A 17,699-nucleotide genomic window follows, 5' to 3' on the forward strand; every position below is an offset into this window, starting at 1 on the left:
TTTTGTTTTTTTGATGGCAGCCATCCTAATTAGGTGTGAAGTGGTATCTCATTGTGATTTTGATTTGTATTTTCCTAATGGTTAAACACCTTTCTGTGGTCTTATTGGCCATTTGTATATCCTCTTCAGAAAAATATCTCTTCAAGTCCTTTGTCTTCCCCTACCCACCCCTACTTTTTTTTTAGTCAGGGTCTTGCTCTGACATTCAGGCTGGAGTCTAGTGGCACCATCCTGGCTCATTGAAGCCTCAAACTCCTGGGCCTTAAGTGATCCTCCCACCTCAGCTCCTGAGTAGCAGAAACTATAGGTATGCACTACCACACGAAGCTAATTTTTTTTTTAACTTTTTTTTAGAGACAAGGTCTCATTGTGCTGCCCAGGCTAGTCTCAAACTCCTGGCCTCAAGGAATCCTCCCACGTCAAACTCCCCAGTAGTTGGGACTACAAGCATGAGCCATGGTGCCCAGATTTTGCTCATTTTTTTAATTGAGGCTGTATGCGGTGGCTCACGCCTATACTCCCAGCACTTTGGGAGGCCGAGGTGGGCAGATCACTTGGGGTCAGGAGTTCGAGACCAGCCTGGCCAACATGGGGAAACCCTGTCTCTCCTACAAAGACAAAAATTAGCTGAGTATGGTGGTGTGTGCCTGTAATCCCAGTTACTTGGGAGGCTGAGGCAGGAGAATTGCTGGAACCCAGGAGGCAGAGGTTGCAGTGAGCCGAGATCGCACCACTGCACTCCAGCCTGGGCGACAGAGCAAGACTTTGTCCCCCACCCCCCCCCAAAAAAAAAATTGAGTTGTTTACATGTTGTTGAGTTTCAGGAGTTCTCTATATATTCTGGATATTGATCCCTTATCAGATATGTGATTTGCAAATATCGCCTTCCATTCAGTCAAAGGGTTGCCTTTTTGCTCTGTTGATTGTGTCCTTTGGTGTGTAAAAGTCTTAAATCTCAATGAAGTCCAGTTTTCCTATTTATTCTTTTGTTGTTTGTGCCTTTGGTGTCCTATCCAAGAAATAATTGCCAAATCCAATGTCATGAAGCTTGCCCATTTTCTTGTAACAGTTTTACATTTTACCTCTTATGTTTAGGTATTTGATCCATTTTTGAGTTAATTTCTGTATGTGCCATAAGGGTCCAAATTCATTCTCTCTCTTTTTTTTTGATGGAGTTTCACTCTTGCTGCCCAGGCTGGAGTGCAATGGCACAATCTCGGCTCACTGCAACCTCCGCCTTGAGGGTTCAAGTGATTCTCCTGCCTCAGCCTCCTGAGTAGCTGGGATTACAGGCATGCACCACCACGCCTGGCTAATTTTGTATTTTTAGTAGAGATGGGGTTTCCTCCATTTTCATCAGGCTGGTCTCGAACTCCTGACCTTAGGTGATCCACCGCCTCGGCCTCCCAAAGTGCTGGGATTACAGGCGTGAGCCACTGCACCCAGTCTCAACTTCATTCTTTTGCATGCGTATATTCAGTTTTTCCCAGAATCATTTGTTGAAAACACTCTCCTTTCTCCACTGAATTTTCTTGGCACTTTTGTCAAAAATCAATTGCCCACCATATGTAATTGTGTTTTTCTAAGCTCTTCTATTTCACTGGTCTTTAGTCTATACTATGTCAGTACAACACTGTTTTGATTACTGTCACTTTGTAGCAATTTTTGAAATCAGGTAGTGTGTCATTCAACTTTGCTCTTCTTTTTTAAGATTGTTTTGACTATTCAGTGTCCCTTGAAATTCCATGAATTTTATTCTGGTTTTTAAACAAATTATGTAAAAATGCCATTGGACTTTTGATAAGAATGGCATTGCACCTGTAGATCAGTTTGAGTAGTAATGTTGTCTTAACAATAATACGTTTTCCACTCCTTGAACAGAGAATGTCTATTTATTTATATCTTGTTTAATTTCTTTCAGCAAAGCTTTGTAGTTTTCAGTATACAAGTCTTTTGCCTCCTTGGTTAAATCTATTCCTAAGTATTTTATTCTTTTTGGTGCCATTATAAATATAACTGTTTCCTTAATGTTCTTTTCAGATTGTTCATTGCTAATGTATAAAAATGCAACTTGTTTTGTGTGTTCATTTTACATCCTGCAACTTTGTTGAATTTGTTTATTAGCTCTAGCAGATTTTTTGTGGAATCCCATATATAAAATCATGTCATCTGAGAATAGAGATAATTTTACTTTTTTTTTTCCTTTTTTTTTTGGAAACAGAGTCTCACTCTGTCGCCCAGACTGGAATGCAGTGGCGTGATCTTGGCTCACTTCAACCTCCACCTCCTGGGCTCAAGCAAGTCTCCTGTTTCAGCCTCCCAAATAGCTGGGATTACAGGTGTGCACCACCATGCCCGGCTAATTTTTATATTTTTAGTAGAGACGGGCTTTCACCATGTTGGCCAGGCTGGTTTCGAACTCCTGACTTCAAGTGATCCACCCACCTCAGCCTCCCAAAGTGATGGGATTACAGGCATGAGCCACCGTGTGCAGCCTTTTTTTTTTTTTTTCCAATTTGAATGCTTTTTTTTTTCTTGCCTAAGAACAAAATTACTTTAAAAAATTACTTTGGCTAGAACTTTAGTACCAAGTTGAATAAAAGTGGTAAAAGTTGGCATTCTTGTCTTGTTTTTGATCTTAGGGGAAAAGCTTTAAGTCTTTCACCATTGAATATATGTTAGTTATAGGTTTTCATATATGGCCTCTATCATGTTGAGAAAATTTCCTTACATTCCTATTTTAAGGGATTTTAACATGAATTTTGTCAAATGCTTTTTCTGCATCAATTGAGATGTTCAAAATGGATTTTAACATCTCTGAAATGAAGATATATTTTATAATCAATGGTATTTTAAGATTCTATGAACCACAATAACACATTTCATAATATGATAATTGCTATAAAAAATAAGGATTGGGAGGCTGAGGTGAGAGGAGCACTTGAACCCAGGAGGTCGAGACTGCAGTGAGCCATGTTTGTGCCACTGCACTCCAGACTGGACAACAGAACAAGACTCTAACTTAATTTAAAAAAAAAAAAAAAATGATTGAAGCCAGGCACTGTGATACACACCTGCAGGGTCCCAGCTACCTGGGAGGCTGAGGTAGGAGGACTCCTTGAGCCCAGGAGTTTGAGGCCAGACTGGGCAATATAGCAAGGCCCTGTGTCTTAAAAAAGAAGAAGATTGAGCATGGCTGGACAGGCGCAGAAGTGTGATTTTAGGTTGGGTGGTCAGGGAAGGTTTCCTTATGCAGATGACAGTTAAGCAGAGATCTAATTACTTAGAAGGAGACAGCCATGCAAAATTTGGAGCAAAAATATATTCATCAGGGGGAATACTAAGTGTAAAAGCCTTGACTTGGAAGTAAGTTTGGCGTGCAAAAGTAATGGCAAGAAACACCGTATATTTAGAGCAGAGTGAGGAGGAAAAGAGTAGAACAAGATGAAATAGGTCCAGAGTACCTATAAAGGGCTGAGATGCTGAAATTTCTAAAGGCAGAGTGTTTTTGAGACTAAAGTTACTCACTAAAGAACATTTTAAAAACTCCCACATTTGAAAAGATGATATACACAAATCCTTTCTAGTTTCTATGACACTATTAATCCTTCATTCTGGCCATCTCAGCATATGAACGAGTTCTTGCTGAGTTCAATATTTTGGAAGCTAATCTAACCCATTCATGAATTATTTTAAATCTTTATATTTCCTGAAAAATTACTTTTCAGCCTTCTAAATATTAAAATATCTTATTGACATTGCTTCACTGAAAACCAGCCTTTGACTTATTTCTTTTAAAGAGTCAAGCAAAGTATTGTATTCCTGAGCAAAATCACACTCTCCAAGCAGACTCTTATTCTCCTAACTTACCAAAAAGGTGAGTACAATTTTATATATCTAAATGTTGACTAATTGTGTCTGGGAGATGAATCTCATGCTTATACATCATTGTGATGCTAGGAAGAGGCCTATTTGGGGTACGGTGTCATTATTACGCTTTCTTTTTGTTTTAGTACCATAAAAGCAGCAAAAATGATGAACCAACAAAGGACAAAAATGGAAAACACAGAATCATCTTCCTTTGACTTTAGGACTTCTGAAATAAGTGCAAAGGAAGAGCTAGTTTTGTACCCTGCTAAATCAAGCACTTCTTTTGACTTTCTGGAGCTAAATTACGGTTTTGACAAAAATGCTGATACAACCATGAAACGGCAGACAAAGGCATTTCCAATAGTTGGGGAACCTCTTCAGAAGCATCAAAGTTTGGATTTGGGCTCTCTTTTGTTTGAGGCATGTTCTAATTCTAAACCTGTAAATGCAGCAGGAAGATATTTTGATTCAAAGGTGCCAATAACACGGACCAAATCAACTCCTTTTGAATTGATACAGCAGAGAGAAACCAAGGAGGTGGACAGCAAGGAAAACTTTTCTTATTTGGAATCTCAACCACATGATTCTTGTTTTGTAGAGATGCAGTCCCAAAAAGTAATGCATGTTTCTTCAGCAGAACTGAATTATTCACTGCCGTATGACTCTAAACACCAAATATGTAATGCCCCTAATGTAAAGCACCATGACTCTAGTGCTCTTGATGTATGTTCTTACATACCTTTAGTGGAAGATCCTTATTTTTCATCATGGCCTCCAAGTGGTACCGGTTCTAAGATGTCTCTTGATTTACCTGAGAAGCAAGATGGAACTGTTTTTCCTTCTTCTTTGTTGCCAACATCCTCTACATCCCTCTCCTCTTATTACAATTCACATGATTCTTTATCACTGAATTCTCCAACCAATATTTCCCCACTATTGAACCAAGAGTCTGCTGTACTAGGTAAGTTATTTTTTAAAGTTTGCATAGAATTTTAGGTTTCACTTTGTTTCTATAGAATATTTGGTTTCTTCTCATCTTCCCTCTTCTCTGCTTCTTCTCTTTCTTTTTTTTTTTGAGACAGAGTCTCGCTCTGTCACCAGGCTGCAGTGCAGTGGTGCGATCTTGGCTCACTGCAACCTCTGCCTCCCGGGTTCAAGCAATTCTCCTGCCTCAGCCTCTCGAGTAGCTGGGATTACAGGCGCGCACCACCATGCCCAGCTAATTTTTGTATTTTTAGTAGAGATGGGTTTTCACCACGTTGGCCAGGATGGTCTCGATCTCTTGACTTTGTGACCCCCCTGCCTTGGCCTCCAACATGCTGAGATTGCAGGCATGAGCCACTATGCCTGGCCTACTTCCTTCTTTTTCTTCTTCCTGCTACTCCTCAAATAAATATATCCCATGAGTGTTTTAATGCTGTAATAAGTTGAAAATAGCAACATCAAACATATAATATTCCATGAAACAGGCAGCAATGGAGGCAGTCAAGATCTGGTGCAGGATCTGTACCAGCAGAAGTGCTTCTAAAGAAGGCACGCCTCATTCCTAGAAATGTATATCAACGGCCCACAATATACTGTTTTTTAAAAATATTTTTTGAAACAGAATCTCACTACGTTGCTCATGCTGGAGTGCAGTGGTGTGAACATTGCTCATTGCAGCCTTGATGTCCTGGGCTCAACTGATCCTCCCACCTCAGCTTCCCAAGCAGCTGGGACCACAGGGACACGCCACTATGCCCGGCAAATTTTTTTTTTTTAATGGGGTCTTGCTATGTTGCCCAGACTACTCTCAAAAATCTGGCCTCAAGCAATCCTCCCACCTTGGTCTCCCAAAGTGCTGGGATTATAGGTGCAAGTCACCACACCTAGCTTCAGAATTTACTCAACATATAGAAGCAGCTTCCAAAAGAGGAGCAGAAAAAAATGCGATCAATAGCACCCAGAATTTTTGTTGCACAATTATGTGGCTAAAATGAGTTGAACATATTGCTAAAAACTGAATTCTCTTCCTGCGGGAGTTGGAAGGGGAGAACCTGATTTCTTGCTCTTTTGTAGTAATTTAGTAGATGAGAATACATGTTTATATTTTGTGTAAAAATTTTATCTTATGTATACCTTTATTTCATGTTTTATCTCTTTTATAATTTTGTATTTTTGCATATAATGCATATTGTTCTGTTTTACTGATTAGTTTGAAGATAGAAATGAGCATCCTGTTAGAGATGATGACAATAATTTGATGTAGAAGATGATGAGGGAAAGCAAAGAACAAGTTTAACTCCCTTAGGTATATCATCAAATAATTTATAAAGCACATTCTACATAGACAGGAGGTGGAGAAAACTTTTGCTCTATAACATTATTTATTGTAGAGTTTCTTCATAAATAGTTGTGTAAGATCATTTGTAGCTTTGCTGCAAAAATATCTGGATCTAAGAAGTTCCTTCTGTGATTAGATTATTTTATACATTTTTAACCATTTAAATGTATTTTCTTTTCTTAGATACTCAAAATACCTTAGACTTCTCTAAGCATCTGCATCATTAAAAAACAGAGCGAGACTCCGTCTCAAAAAAATAAATAAATAAAAAACAAACCCTTATTTTCAACGGATTGTAACAATATCGTCAAGTGCCATCTGGTGGCAGTTTCTTATAATAGCATTTAAAATGTTTAATAACTGGAATGTTTGCATAGAAATACAGAAGACTATCCTATACTATTGTTTTGTAAAATGGAAAAATACCTATATTTTTGGATTTTGTGTAGAATGAAGAGATACTAAAATCTTTATGATTTTACCTGATGTATAACTGAAGCTTTTACATGTCAAAGCACTTTATAATGCTTTATTATATAGTCTATAAAAAACAAAAGGAGTTATGCGAAAGATAATTCAAAGCTTCCAAAATTAATGTAATATTTTATGTTAACTGATACACCATGACTCAATCAAAATACTTTTGAGCTTTTATTTATTTATTATTATTTTTTGAGACGGAGTCTCCTGCTGTCACCCAGGCTGGAACGCAGAGGTGCGATCTCATCTCACTGCAAGCTCCGCCTCCCAGGTTCACACCATTCTCCTGCCTCAGCCTCCCAAGTAGCTGGGACTACAGGCGCCTGCCATCGCGCCCACCACCACGTCCGGCTAATATTTTGTATTTTTAGTAGAGACGGGGTTTCACCGTGTTAGCCAGGATGGTCTCCATCTCTTGACCTTGTGATCTGCCCGCCTTGACCTTCCAAAGTGCTGGGATTACAGGCCTGAATTACCACACCCAGCCCTACTTTTGAGCTTTTAAAACAAACAATAAATGTTAAAGAATAAGCAAAAACCTCCTGGGTTTGTATCTTAAGATAATTCATTTTGCTTTTTCCTCGAATGAACAAGTGCCAACTTTACTGATAATGGTGCTTCAACGGAATTTAAATATAAATTATGGTAAATTTATATTTAATATTAGAACATAAGAATTTCCTTTGGATTGTTCTAATTAACAATTGTTACAATATTTCTGACATTTTGCATAGCAACTGCTCCAAGGATAGATGATGAAATCCCCCCTCCACTTCCTGTACGGACACCTGAATCATTTATTGTGGTTGAGGAAGCTGGTGAGTACAGTTTAGTAAGTACAAAATAAAGTGACCTCATCTCTAAAAAAAAATTTTTTTTTAAATTTAGCAGAGCAATGGCAGCATGCATGTGTAGTCCCAACTACTTGGATGGTGGAGGCGAGAGGGTCACTTGAGCCCAGGAGTTGGGGGCTGCAGTAAGCCGTGATTGTGCCACTGCACTCCAGTCTGGGTGACAGAGCAAGACCCTGTCTCAAAAAATAAAATGAAGTGTGAATTAACTAGATTACTTCTCAGGTCCTTTCAATGTTGTATGTACTATTTGCTGAACAACATTTGATTTCTAAAAGAATACTACCCCTAAGAACTGAAACATATTCACTTTCTTCCAGGAGAATTCTCACCAAATGTTTCCAAATCCTTATCCTCAGCTGTGAAGGTAAAAATTGGAACACCACTGGAATGGGGTGGAACATCTGAACCAAAGAAATTTGATGACTCTGTGAGACTTAGACCAAGCAAGGTCAATAATTTTTTAATGACTCTACTCATCTAGATTCAATAGACTACAGTTCTACTCCTTGTATTTTTAACACCCATCATTCAATAAATCCTAAGCACATACTAAATATAAAACAATGTGCTAGAGGATGTTGGGATAAAAAAGATGTATAAGACACAATTCTTGCCTTTAAGAAGCTTCTTGTCTAGTGGTAGAGATACAGGACGTGTACAAATCTTTATTTTTGCCTATATTTATTATAACAAAGCAAATATGATCAATGTCATATGAAAGATAAAGAATTTCAAGTGTGGGAGATGCCTCCAGGTTGGAAGTGATCAAGGAAGATTTAGTGAAAGAGGAAACATTTGAGCTGATTCTTGAAGGATAGTTAAGGCAAAAATAAATGTTTCATACTTAAGTAGGAAGCTTGTTCACTGTAGTCATCTGGTAGGCTGTATCATGTTAGCTGTGATAATATGTTATAGAGAATGACAGGTGTGCATATTACCTAAGATAAACCTTTTGGAATAGTGTGGTTGATGGTAAAGTCAGAGATGGTGGGGGGGTTGTGGATTAAATAGAAAATAATTCTTGAAAGTAGACGTGTCCTGCTTCTGGAGGAAAAATAGAAGTGCATCTAAAAATGTCATGTATTTCTATATATTCTGTGAACCAATGATCTTAAGATTTGAGACACTGGAAAAATAATTAAACATTTTAAAGTACCTACAATTGCAATGCTGATAGGCAAATATTCTCTGCCTTTTAAATTATAATTCCAATGTACTAGTAATTATTATTGTCATTAATAATAGGCACATATATTTATCTTAACAACTCCCAGAGGAAAGAACAATAATTCTTTCCAATGTTATGAAGTAACTTCAATTTCAATTTTCAGGGAAATGTTGTAGGTGGAACAGAAATAAGTCAAAAGGGGATCAGTTTAGGACTAATTGCCATGGGATATAAAAATCATTGTAAGAGTGAAGGATGCCATTTCCTAATTCAGCACACTTACAAATTACGAAAAATAGGGTCTACATTTCATAATTATTTCTGCAGCTATCTTAAATATAATTTCAAAAATGCCATTTTTTGCTTTGAGTTTGTATAATTCGCATATATATTCTTCTTTCACTTTTCCTTTCTGTTTTTATTTTAGAGTGTAAAACTCCGAAGTCCTAAATCAGGTAAAAATTTCTCTTGGCTTTAGATGACATTTAGCCCCAAGATTGGAAGAATAGTTCGTTAAGTTTAGAGTAATTCACCTCAGGAAGTTACTTGGTTCCCATAATAGCTTCCAGTATTTATTGATTTATTTCTGGTTTTCCCGGACTAGAAATTTTGTTAAGAGCAAGGTGAAGACAGGATTTTAGAATTCTGTTCCTTAATATATAACCACTTAAAAATTATTTCAGAGAGAATCTTTTAAAACTTTGCAGCTTTTCCATTATATAGATTTTCCCACTGTTAACACTGTGATTCAAAAAATTATTTTTGGCCACTTAGTTCTTTAATTTGCTGCTGCCTTTCCAGTACTTTCCTGAGCTTTGCTGGTTTCATGCATTGAAGAACAAAAACTAACATTTATTGGGCACTTTCAGGTACTCTGTTTACATTATCACAGGTGGTAGCTGCCCTTAACATATTTATTCATATTGTCATGTTATTCAAATACATATACAGATAATATAAGGGTTAAAAAACATGGGCTTTGCCAGGAGTTTGAGGCTGCAGTGAGCTATAATGGCACCACTGCACCTGGCCTGTATGACAGAGCAAGATGCTGTCTCTAAAAAACATGACAACAGGCCAGGAGCAGTGGCTCACGCCTGTAATCCCAGCACTTTGGGAGGCTGAGGCTGGTGGATCACATGGTCAGGAGATTGAGACCATCCTGGCCAACATGGTGAAACCCTATCTCTACTAAAAATACAAAAATTAGCTGGGCGTGGTGGTGCATGCCTGTAGTCCCAGCTACTCGGGAGGCTGAGGCAGGAGAATCGCTTGAACCTGGGAGGCGGAGGTTGCACTGAGCCGAGATCATGCCACTGCACTCCAGCCTGGGTGACAGAGCGAGACTCCATCTCGAAAACAAAACAAAACAAAACATGACAACAAAAACATGGGCTTTAAAGTCAGATAGGCTTTAAGTCAAATCCCCAGTCTACGAAGAATTATCAACATGCATAAAGTTGGTTAAATTACATACTTTCTCCATCTATTTTTCTCATTTATAAAAGGAGAATAATAGAATCCCTTAGATAATTTTTATGAGGATTAAATATGATAATGTCATAAAGCTTTTAGCCCAGTACTTGTCAAATAAGTCCTCATTAAATATTATCAATTATAATTTTTATTAATCATTAAATGAGCATTTTACTAAGCAAATTCTGTGTACCTTACATGGTGTTAGAATAGGCACCATGTATAAGAGTACTACTTAATGCTTATATACAAATTCAGTAGATAAAATTAATACTCATATGGAACCACTAAGTGATAATCTGTGTGGTACCCACTGTAATCACCAGCAGTCTGGAAAAACAGGATGGCATTACTGGAGTGATTAGGAAAGGCTTTGCTGAGTGGAAGAAAGAACTTTAAAGAATTTGTATAGACAGAAAGAAAAAAGGAGGGAATTCCAGCAGCAGGGATCAGCCTAACAATGACTCAAAGGTAGAAATGAGCATGATGTGTATGGAGAAATGGTGAGTAGGTTATTTTTTATTGCAATAGATATTCTAGTTTGTGAAATATAGAAAATAAATTTGGGTAAATAAGATGTGAGGCAAGATTCTGAAGGACTTAAAAAAGCCAGTCAGATGAAATACCCAGAATAGAAATCCATAAAGACAGAAGGAAATCAGTGATTGCCAGGGACTGGGAGAAAGAGGAAAATAGGGAGTGACGGCTTTATGGGTGCAGAGTTTCCTTCTAGGGTGATGAAAAATATTCTGGAACTAAATAGTGGTGATGGTTGTACAATACTGTGAATATGCTAAATGTCACTAATGGCAAATCTTATGTGTATTTTACCACATACACCCAAAGTTAGGCAGAGGAATTTAGATTTAATGCAGTAAGTAACAGGCATTATGGGTTCTTTGTCAGGGGAATATTAAGATGAAATGAAAATTTAGGGAAATATTTACTAGAATACTGTTAACGAACAACTTTAGTTTTCAAAATATTCCCTAACAGCAAACTGGAAGATGATGAACTACTTCAGAATAGTTATTAAGTATTAAATGCCTACTGTATGCCAGTTATTTTATTAGGTGCTAGAAATAAGTACTACACTTGTGTGTATTACCCAGCATGTAAGAAATAAGACAATTTATTGATAAGACAAATTGTAAGGACTAAACAAACCCAATGACCAATGACATGTGAACCTCTCGTACTTTACTGCATTTTCATTTTCAAAAGGAATTAATATAATAATACTCAGCACCATACAATGAGATGCTTATGTCAGTAGAATACCATCTGTATCTTTAGAAATTTACATCATGGGAAAATATGTCCATTATTGAAGATCTTCATCATGGAAAATTTCAAACACATTTAAAACCTACCATGATAGCATTATCACACCAATAAAATTAATAATAATTCCTTAATAGTAACTAATATCCAGACTGTTCAGTTTTCAATTGTCTCAAAAATGTCTTTTTACAGTTGGTTTATTCAAATATGGATTCAAACAAAATCTAAACATTGCATTTGGTTTACATGTTTGTCTTCTTAAATCTGTCTTTTGAAATCTGTAAGTTCTCCCTTCTTTTTTTGTATTTTCTTTTTAAATATATAACAGTTCTCCTTTCTATACTTTTCACACCATTTATTTGTTGAAAAGAGTGGGTCATTTTTCTTAAAAGACTGCTTAACATTCTAGATTTGGCTAATTGTATCATGATGGTTTTATTTAACATGTTCCTCTATCCCAAATATTTCATGCAAAATGGTTGTTAGATCTAGAAGCTTGATTATATGTGGTTTCAGTGTCTTTGGGAGAATACTTCTGAAGGGAGCTATACATTTTTGATGAATCATAGGCTCACTGGCTAACGAGGCAGAAAAACAAAGTTCTTGAGGCTCCAGTCATTTTTCAGATAATATTTTATTTGGTGATTTTTGGTTAAGATTGATTGATTAAAAAATTATACAAAGAGAAAAGGGTGTTGACTTATGACTTCTAATTGATGGATTTCTCTGGTTTGTTGTATACTTTCTTATAACAGAACTACATCAAGATCGTTCTTCTCCCCCACCTCCTCTCCCAGAAAGAACTCTAGAGTCCTTCTTTCTTGCCGATGAAGATTGTAAGTTGTAGTACTTTCTCTCAAAAAAATCATAAAAATGAAAATGTTAAAAGATTAACAATAAAGTAGGACCTAAATGGAAAGGTACAAAAATGATTACACAAAAGAAAACATTTTAAAAGCCCATAATATAATATATAGTCAAAATAATGCCTAAAAAAGCCAAGCTAACAATTTGCTATATGTAACATGAAGACTTAACAAGGTATGCAATGAAACATGTTTTTCTCCTTTTTTTTTTTTAAGGTATGCATGCCCAATCTATAGAAACATATTCTACTAGCTGTCCTGACACCATGGAAAATTCAACATCTTCAAAACAGACACTGAAGACTCCTGGAAAAAGTTTCACACGGAGTAAGGTAAAGAAGATAAGAGTTTTGGGAAACATGCCAGACGCTTTCTCTTACTGCAAGTTTCCCCCCTCTCCAGCATTGAGATGGAAAATTAGATTAAATATCTTTCTAAAACTAATTGTTGATATTATAACAATCAAAATAGAAGGAAACCAAAAAGAAGAAAAACTACAACTTAAAGATTCATTTTTCAGAGGGAGAGGACCAGAAAAAATACCTATTAGGTACTATGCTTATTACCTGGGTGACAAAATTATCTGTACAGCAAACCCTTGTGACACACAGTTTACCTATATAACAAACTGGCACACGTACCTGTGAACCTAAAATAAAAATTAAAAAATAAAAATAAAAATAAATGAAGAAAAAAGAATCCACTTCTCTCTAAGGTTGATTTATAAATGTAAAAGATGCCCAATGAAACTACCAACTTGTTTATTTCTGGAACTATATAAACTGATTTAAAAGTTCATATGGGAGTAGGGGGAAGCAAGAATAGTCAGAAACCTGCAAATAAATAATAAATAAAAATAGTTTAGATAAATGTCTTTCTAAAATAATTTTTAAAAATAAATAAAAAGAAAAGCAATAAACGAGTCACCTTAGCAGATATTCAAATATTGTAAGTCCCCGTCTTTGGGAGGCCAAGGCGAGCGGATCACTTGAGCTCAGGATTCAAGACCAGCCTGGGCAACATGGCAAAACCCCGTCTCTATCAAAAATACAAAAAATTAGCTGGGCATGGTGGTATGTGCCTGTGGTCCCAGCTACTCAGGAGGCTGAGGTGGGAGGATTGGTTGAGCCTGGAAGGTGGAGGCTGCAGAGACTGCGCCACTGCACTCCAGCCTGGGTGACAGAGTGAGATGTCATCTCAAAAATATAAATGTAAAACTAAAATGGCATGATATTAGTGTATAAAAAGAAACATATACCAGCAGAGTAAAAGGCAAAGTTCTGAAATATATCCAAATATATGTAGAAATTTAGTATATAATGAAGGTGGTATCTCAAAATCAGGGGATAAAGATGGATGGTTTAATAACTGTTGTTGGATCAAATAGATAACCACCTGAAAAAAAGCAGGGTCTATTCCTTATATCTATATCAGGATAAATTCTAAATGGCTAAAAGATGAAAATATTAAAAAAAACAAAAACAAAAACCTCAATCCATAGAAGACCTAAAAAAAATTTGGAAAGAGTCTTTTATAACCTGGGAATGTGAGTGACCTTTATAACTATGACTCAAAATCCAGAGACCATAACAAAAGAGATAGATAAATTCAGCTAAATAAAAGAGAAAATTTATGCATGGCAAAACAATCACCTTAAAAATCTAAAGACAAAGAACAAATTGGAGGAAAAAAAATCTGCAACTGGCACCACAGCCAAAGGGGTTATTACTCTAATATACAAAGAACTGTTAGAAATTCATGGAAAATAACCCCCAAATAAAAATGGGCAAAAATATGGGATCAGATGGTTTGAAGAAAATAAATGAGCATGCTATGCCCTTTAAACATTTGATATGTTCAATCTCATTCATAATGAAAAAACTTTGTTACAAATTAAAACCACAGTGACATATGGCTTTTCATCTATCAGAATGGTAAATTCCAAAAGTTTGATTACATTCTCTGTTAGGGAGACTATGGGGAAATAAGCACACTCAATGTTGTTGGTGAGAATGTCAAGTGGTACAACTTCCTTTTAAAATTTTTTTAAAAAAATTAGAGATGGGGTCTCCCTATGTTGCTGACTTCTGGACTCAAGCGATCCTCCTGCCTTGGCCTCCCAAAATGCTGGGATTACAGGTGTGAGCCACTGTACCCAGCCTGGTACAACTTCTATGAAGGGCAATTTAGCAATATCAAAATTACAAATGCATGTATCCTTTACTCAACAATTTCACTAGAAGTGAAATGTATCCTACAAATATGCTTGCATATACATGAAATAACATGTATACCAAGTATTCATTGCAGCATTGTCTGTAAGAGCAGATGACTGGAAACAACATAATTAATAGTGTTGTTAGGGGAACTGATTAAATAAATCATAAATCATGTTATATCCATACAAATGGAATACTGTGCAGCTAAAAAAGAATTAGGACTTTCTCAATATATTTATATATAATTTATTAACTTTTACTTAAAAAGAGGAATATGATACATATGTGTATTTACTTGCATATTCATAAGTAACTCTGGAAAGATACTAACTACAGAGGATGAAAAACTAACAGTGGTTATCTACAGGAGGAACATTAGAAACTGAGTAGATTGAAGACAAGGATGGCAGCATTTTTACTAAGATTTCCTGACTTGTAAATAAATCATCTATTTTTTTAAAAATAACTAAAAATGTTACAAATTAAGAATTTATTAAATATCTATTCCAAGGAAGAGCACATTTCTGTTAGGTGTTAGGAAAATAGAAAAGTCATAAAGGATAACTATTTGCCCTTGAAAATAGTATAGTTAATCTGCTGGAACAGAACACCTTTGAGAAACATGAAAATTATCAAGAAGAATAAAATGCCATGAAGCAGATTAAAAACATACATGCTGAAGAAATGTGGAGTAAAGAAGAAATTTTGGTAGGTTCCTTGAAGAGATAAATTAGAGAGTCCACCATAAAAGTGGGGGAAGGAAGTATGGCTAACAGTATGGAAGGGGGCCTTAGTAAATTGAATATAGAATATGACTGGCAAAAATTCTTGGCTAGAATGGAAATGGCTGTGTATCATGGATATATTCAGAAGCCATTGTGGGTTCTGAAATGGCCCTAATAAAGGAGAGAAGTGGGAATTTCATCCCCTCTACCCCTCTGAGTCCCTTCCCTTCCCTTCTCCCTTCCCTTCCCTTCCTCTCTCTCTCTCTCTCTCTTTCTCTTTCTGTTTTAGACAGGGTCTTGCTCTGTTGCCCACGCTACAGTGGCATAAATATGGCTGACTGCAGCCTTGACCTCCTGGGCTCAAGTGATCCTCCTGCATCAGCCTTCCGAGTGGCTGGGACTGCACCACGATGCCTGGCTTTTTAAAATTTTTGGTAGAGATGGGGGTCTCACCATGTTGCCCAGTCTGGTCTTGAACCTCCTGGCCTCAAGGGAACCTCCCACCTGAGCCTCCCAAAGTGCTAGAATTACAGGCATGAGCCACCTTGCCAGCACCCCACTGCTCCCTGTCAATATTCTGAGAGCAAAATTTAAAAAAACAATTTACTGGCTGGGCGCGGTGGCTCACGCCTGTAATCCCTGCACTTTGGAAGGTCAAGGCAGGTGGATCACGAGACCAGCTTGGCCAATATGGTGAACCCCCGTCTTTACATAAAAATGCAAAAAAAAAAATTAGCCAGGCGTGGTGGCACGCGCCTATAGTCCCAGCTACTCAGGAGGCTGAGGCAGGAGAATCGCTTGAACCTGGGAGGCGGAGGTTGCAATGAGCTGAGATCACACCACTGCACTCCAGCCTGGGTGACAGAGCAACACTCCATCTCAAAAACAACAACAAAAATTTATTAATCTTTCATAAAAGACATGTTTTCACTCTGTCGCCCAGGCTGGAACGCAGTGGTGGTATCAGAGCTCACTGTAAACTTGAACTCCTGGGATCAAGTGGACCTCTTGCCTCAGCCTCCCCAGTAGCTGCTACCACATTCGGCTAATTTTTTTTTTTTACTTTTTGTAGAGATACGGGGTCTCACTATGTTGCCCAAGATGGTCCTGAACTCCTGAGCTCAAACAATCCTCCTGCCTTGGCCTCCCAAAGCACCAGGATTACAGGTGTGAGCCACTGCGCTCAGCCTCTGATAATACTATTTCAAAACACATAGTGTGATATTTGCATGGGTGATAAAAATAGCAAGATAAAATCAAGTAGAGGTTGTGCACTGAATTAAAAATGGCAAGATGGAAAAACAACTTTGTACATTTTCATGGCTATTTTTAAGGAAATTAATTCTTTTCACTTAAGTCTATATTTCTACTTGATTAAAGTATTTCAAATTTCACAGGAAAAAAACTAACATTTTGTTTTTCTTTACTTTTGTAGAGTTTGAAACTTTTGCGAAACATGAAAAAGAGTAAGTTGGTACTTATGTTTAAAAATATCATTTTCTCAATATTGTAATTTTTCTTTATATAACCAACCAATATTGTGAAAAGATTAACAAAATTATTCCTAAGAGAGCCTCTCTAAGGTCCTATGAATCAGAACAATCACCCATAGTCCTCTTTTTTCTTTTGTTTGTTTGTTTGTTTTTGCTAGGCTTCACGATGCTAATATTGGGCAGGGAGTAGGTGATGAGAAGTCTTCTGTTTAATACATAAGAATAATAATTAGTACAATGGCATTTTAAAAAAATTTAAATATATTTTTAAATTTATTTTTAATAGTAGAGACGGAGTTTCACCATATTGCCCAGCTTGGTCTTGAACTCCTGGGCTCAAGTGATCCTCCTGCCTTGGCCTCCCAAAGTGCTGGGATTACAGGTGTAAGCCACTGCACCTGGCCAATGTTTGGTGCTTTCTACCCATCCTGAGATGCTGTCATACAATTGGGTTACTTAAAATTTCCAGCAGTCTAACCTCAGATGTATTTTCTTTGAAAAGTCACAGCAAACCATATTGTGAAACAAATATGTTGACTTCATGAAATAAGCAAAACATTGACACATTTCCATTTTTACCAAGTATTATTAGCAATAAAAGTCTGTTGCTTACTATTTTTGCTATATTGTAATGAAAATAAAATCCATTGAGTCCTGAAACTGTGGAAAATTATCTTAGAAATCTTATTTACAAATAGAAAATATAAAAAACATGGTGATGGCCGGGTGTGGTGGCTCACACCTGCAATCCTAGCACTTTGGGAGGCCAAGGCAGGTGGATCACGAGGTCAGGAGTTCAACACCAGCCTGGCCAACATAGTGAAACCCTGTCTCTATTAAAAAATACAAAAATTAGCCAGGTATGGTGGCGTGTGCCTGTAGTCCCAGCTACTCGGGAGGCTGAGGCAGGAGAATTGCTTGAACCTGGGAGGTGGAGGTTG

At 37.0% G+C, this 17,699-nt stretch overlaps 1 protein-coding gene and 1 long non-coding RNA gene across 6 annotated transcripts in view; one reads left to right on the top strand and one right to left on the bottom strand.

Annotated features, from left to right (window-relative positions):
• LOC105505325 overlaps positions 1-17,699 on the bottom strand; it is a 97,858-nt gene that overhangs the window by 67,784 nt on the left and 12,375 nt on the right. The window lies entirely within an intron of this gene.
• PTPN22 (protein tyrosine phosphatase, non-receptor type 22 (lymphoid)) overlaps positions 1-17,699 on the top strand; it is a 64,613-nt gene that overhangs the window by 35,742 nt on the left and 11,172 nt on the right. For 4 of the 5 annotated variants that reach the window (XM_011933130.1, XM_011933133.1, XM_011933131.1 and 1 more), the window contains 8 exons: positions 3,801-3,877; positions 4,014-4,831; positions 7,408-7,491; positions 7,845-7,975; positions 9,123-9,150; positions 12,211-12,291; positions 12,538-12,653; positions 16,701-16,731. In XM_011933130.1, coding sequence (XP_011788520.1) covers positions 3,801-3,877; positions 4,014-4,831; positions 7,408-7,491; positions 7,845-7,975; positions 9,123-9,150; positions 12,211-12,291; positions 12,538-12,653; positions 16,701-16,731 — 1,366 coding nt within the window. The remainder of the gene's footprint in view (positions 1-3,800; positions 3,878-4,013; positions 4,832-7,407; positions 7,492-7,844; positions 7,976-9,122; positions 9,151-12,210; positions 12,292-12,537; positions 12,654-16,700; positions 16,732-17,699) is intronic. The other variant, XM_011933132.1, reaches the window with a different exon arrangement.

Source organism: Colobus angolensis, unplaced genomic scaffold (assembly GCF_000951035.1).
Source record: "Colobus angolensis palliatus isolate OR3802 unplaced genomic scaffold, Cang.pa_1.0 Scaffold124, whole genome shotgun sequence".
NCBI lineage: Eukaryota > Metazoa > Chordata > Mammalia > Primates > Cercopithecidae > Colobus > Colobus angolensis.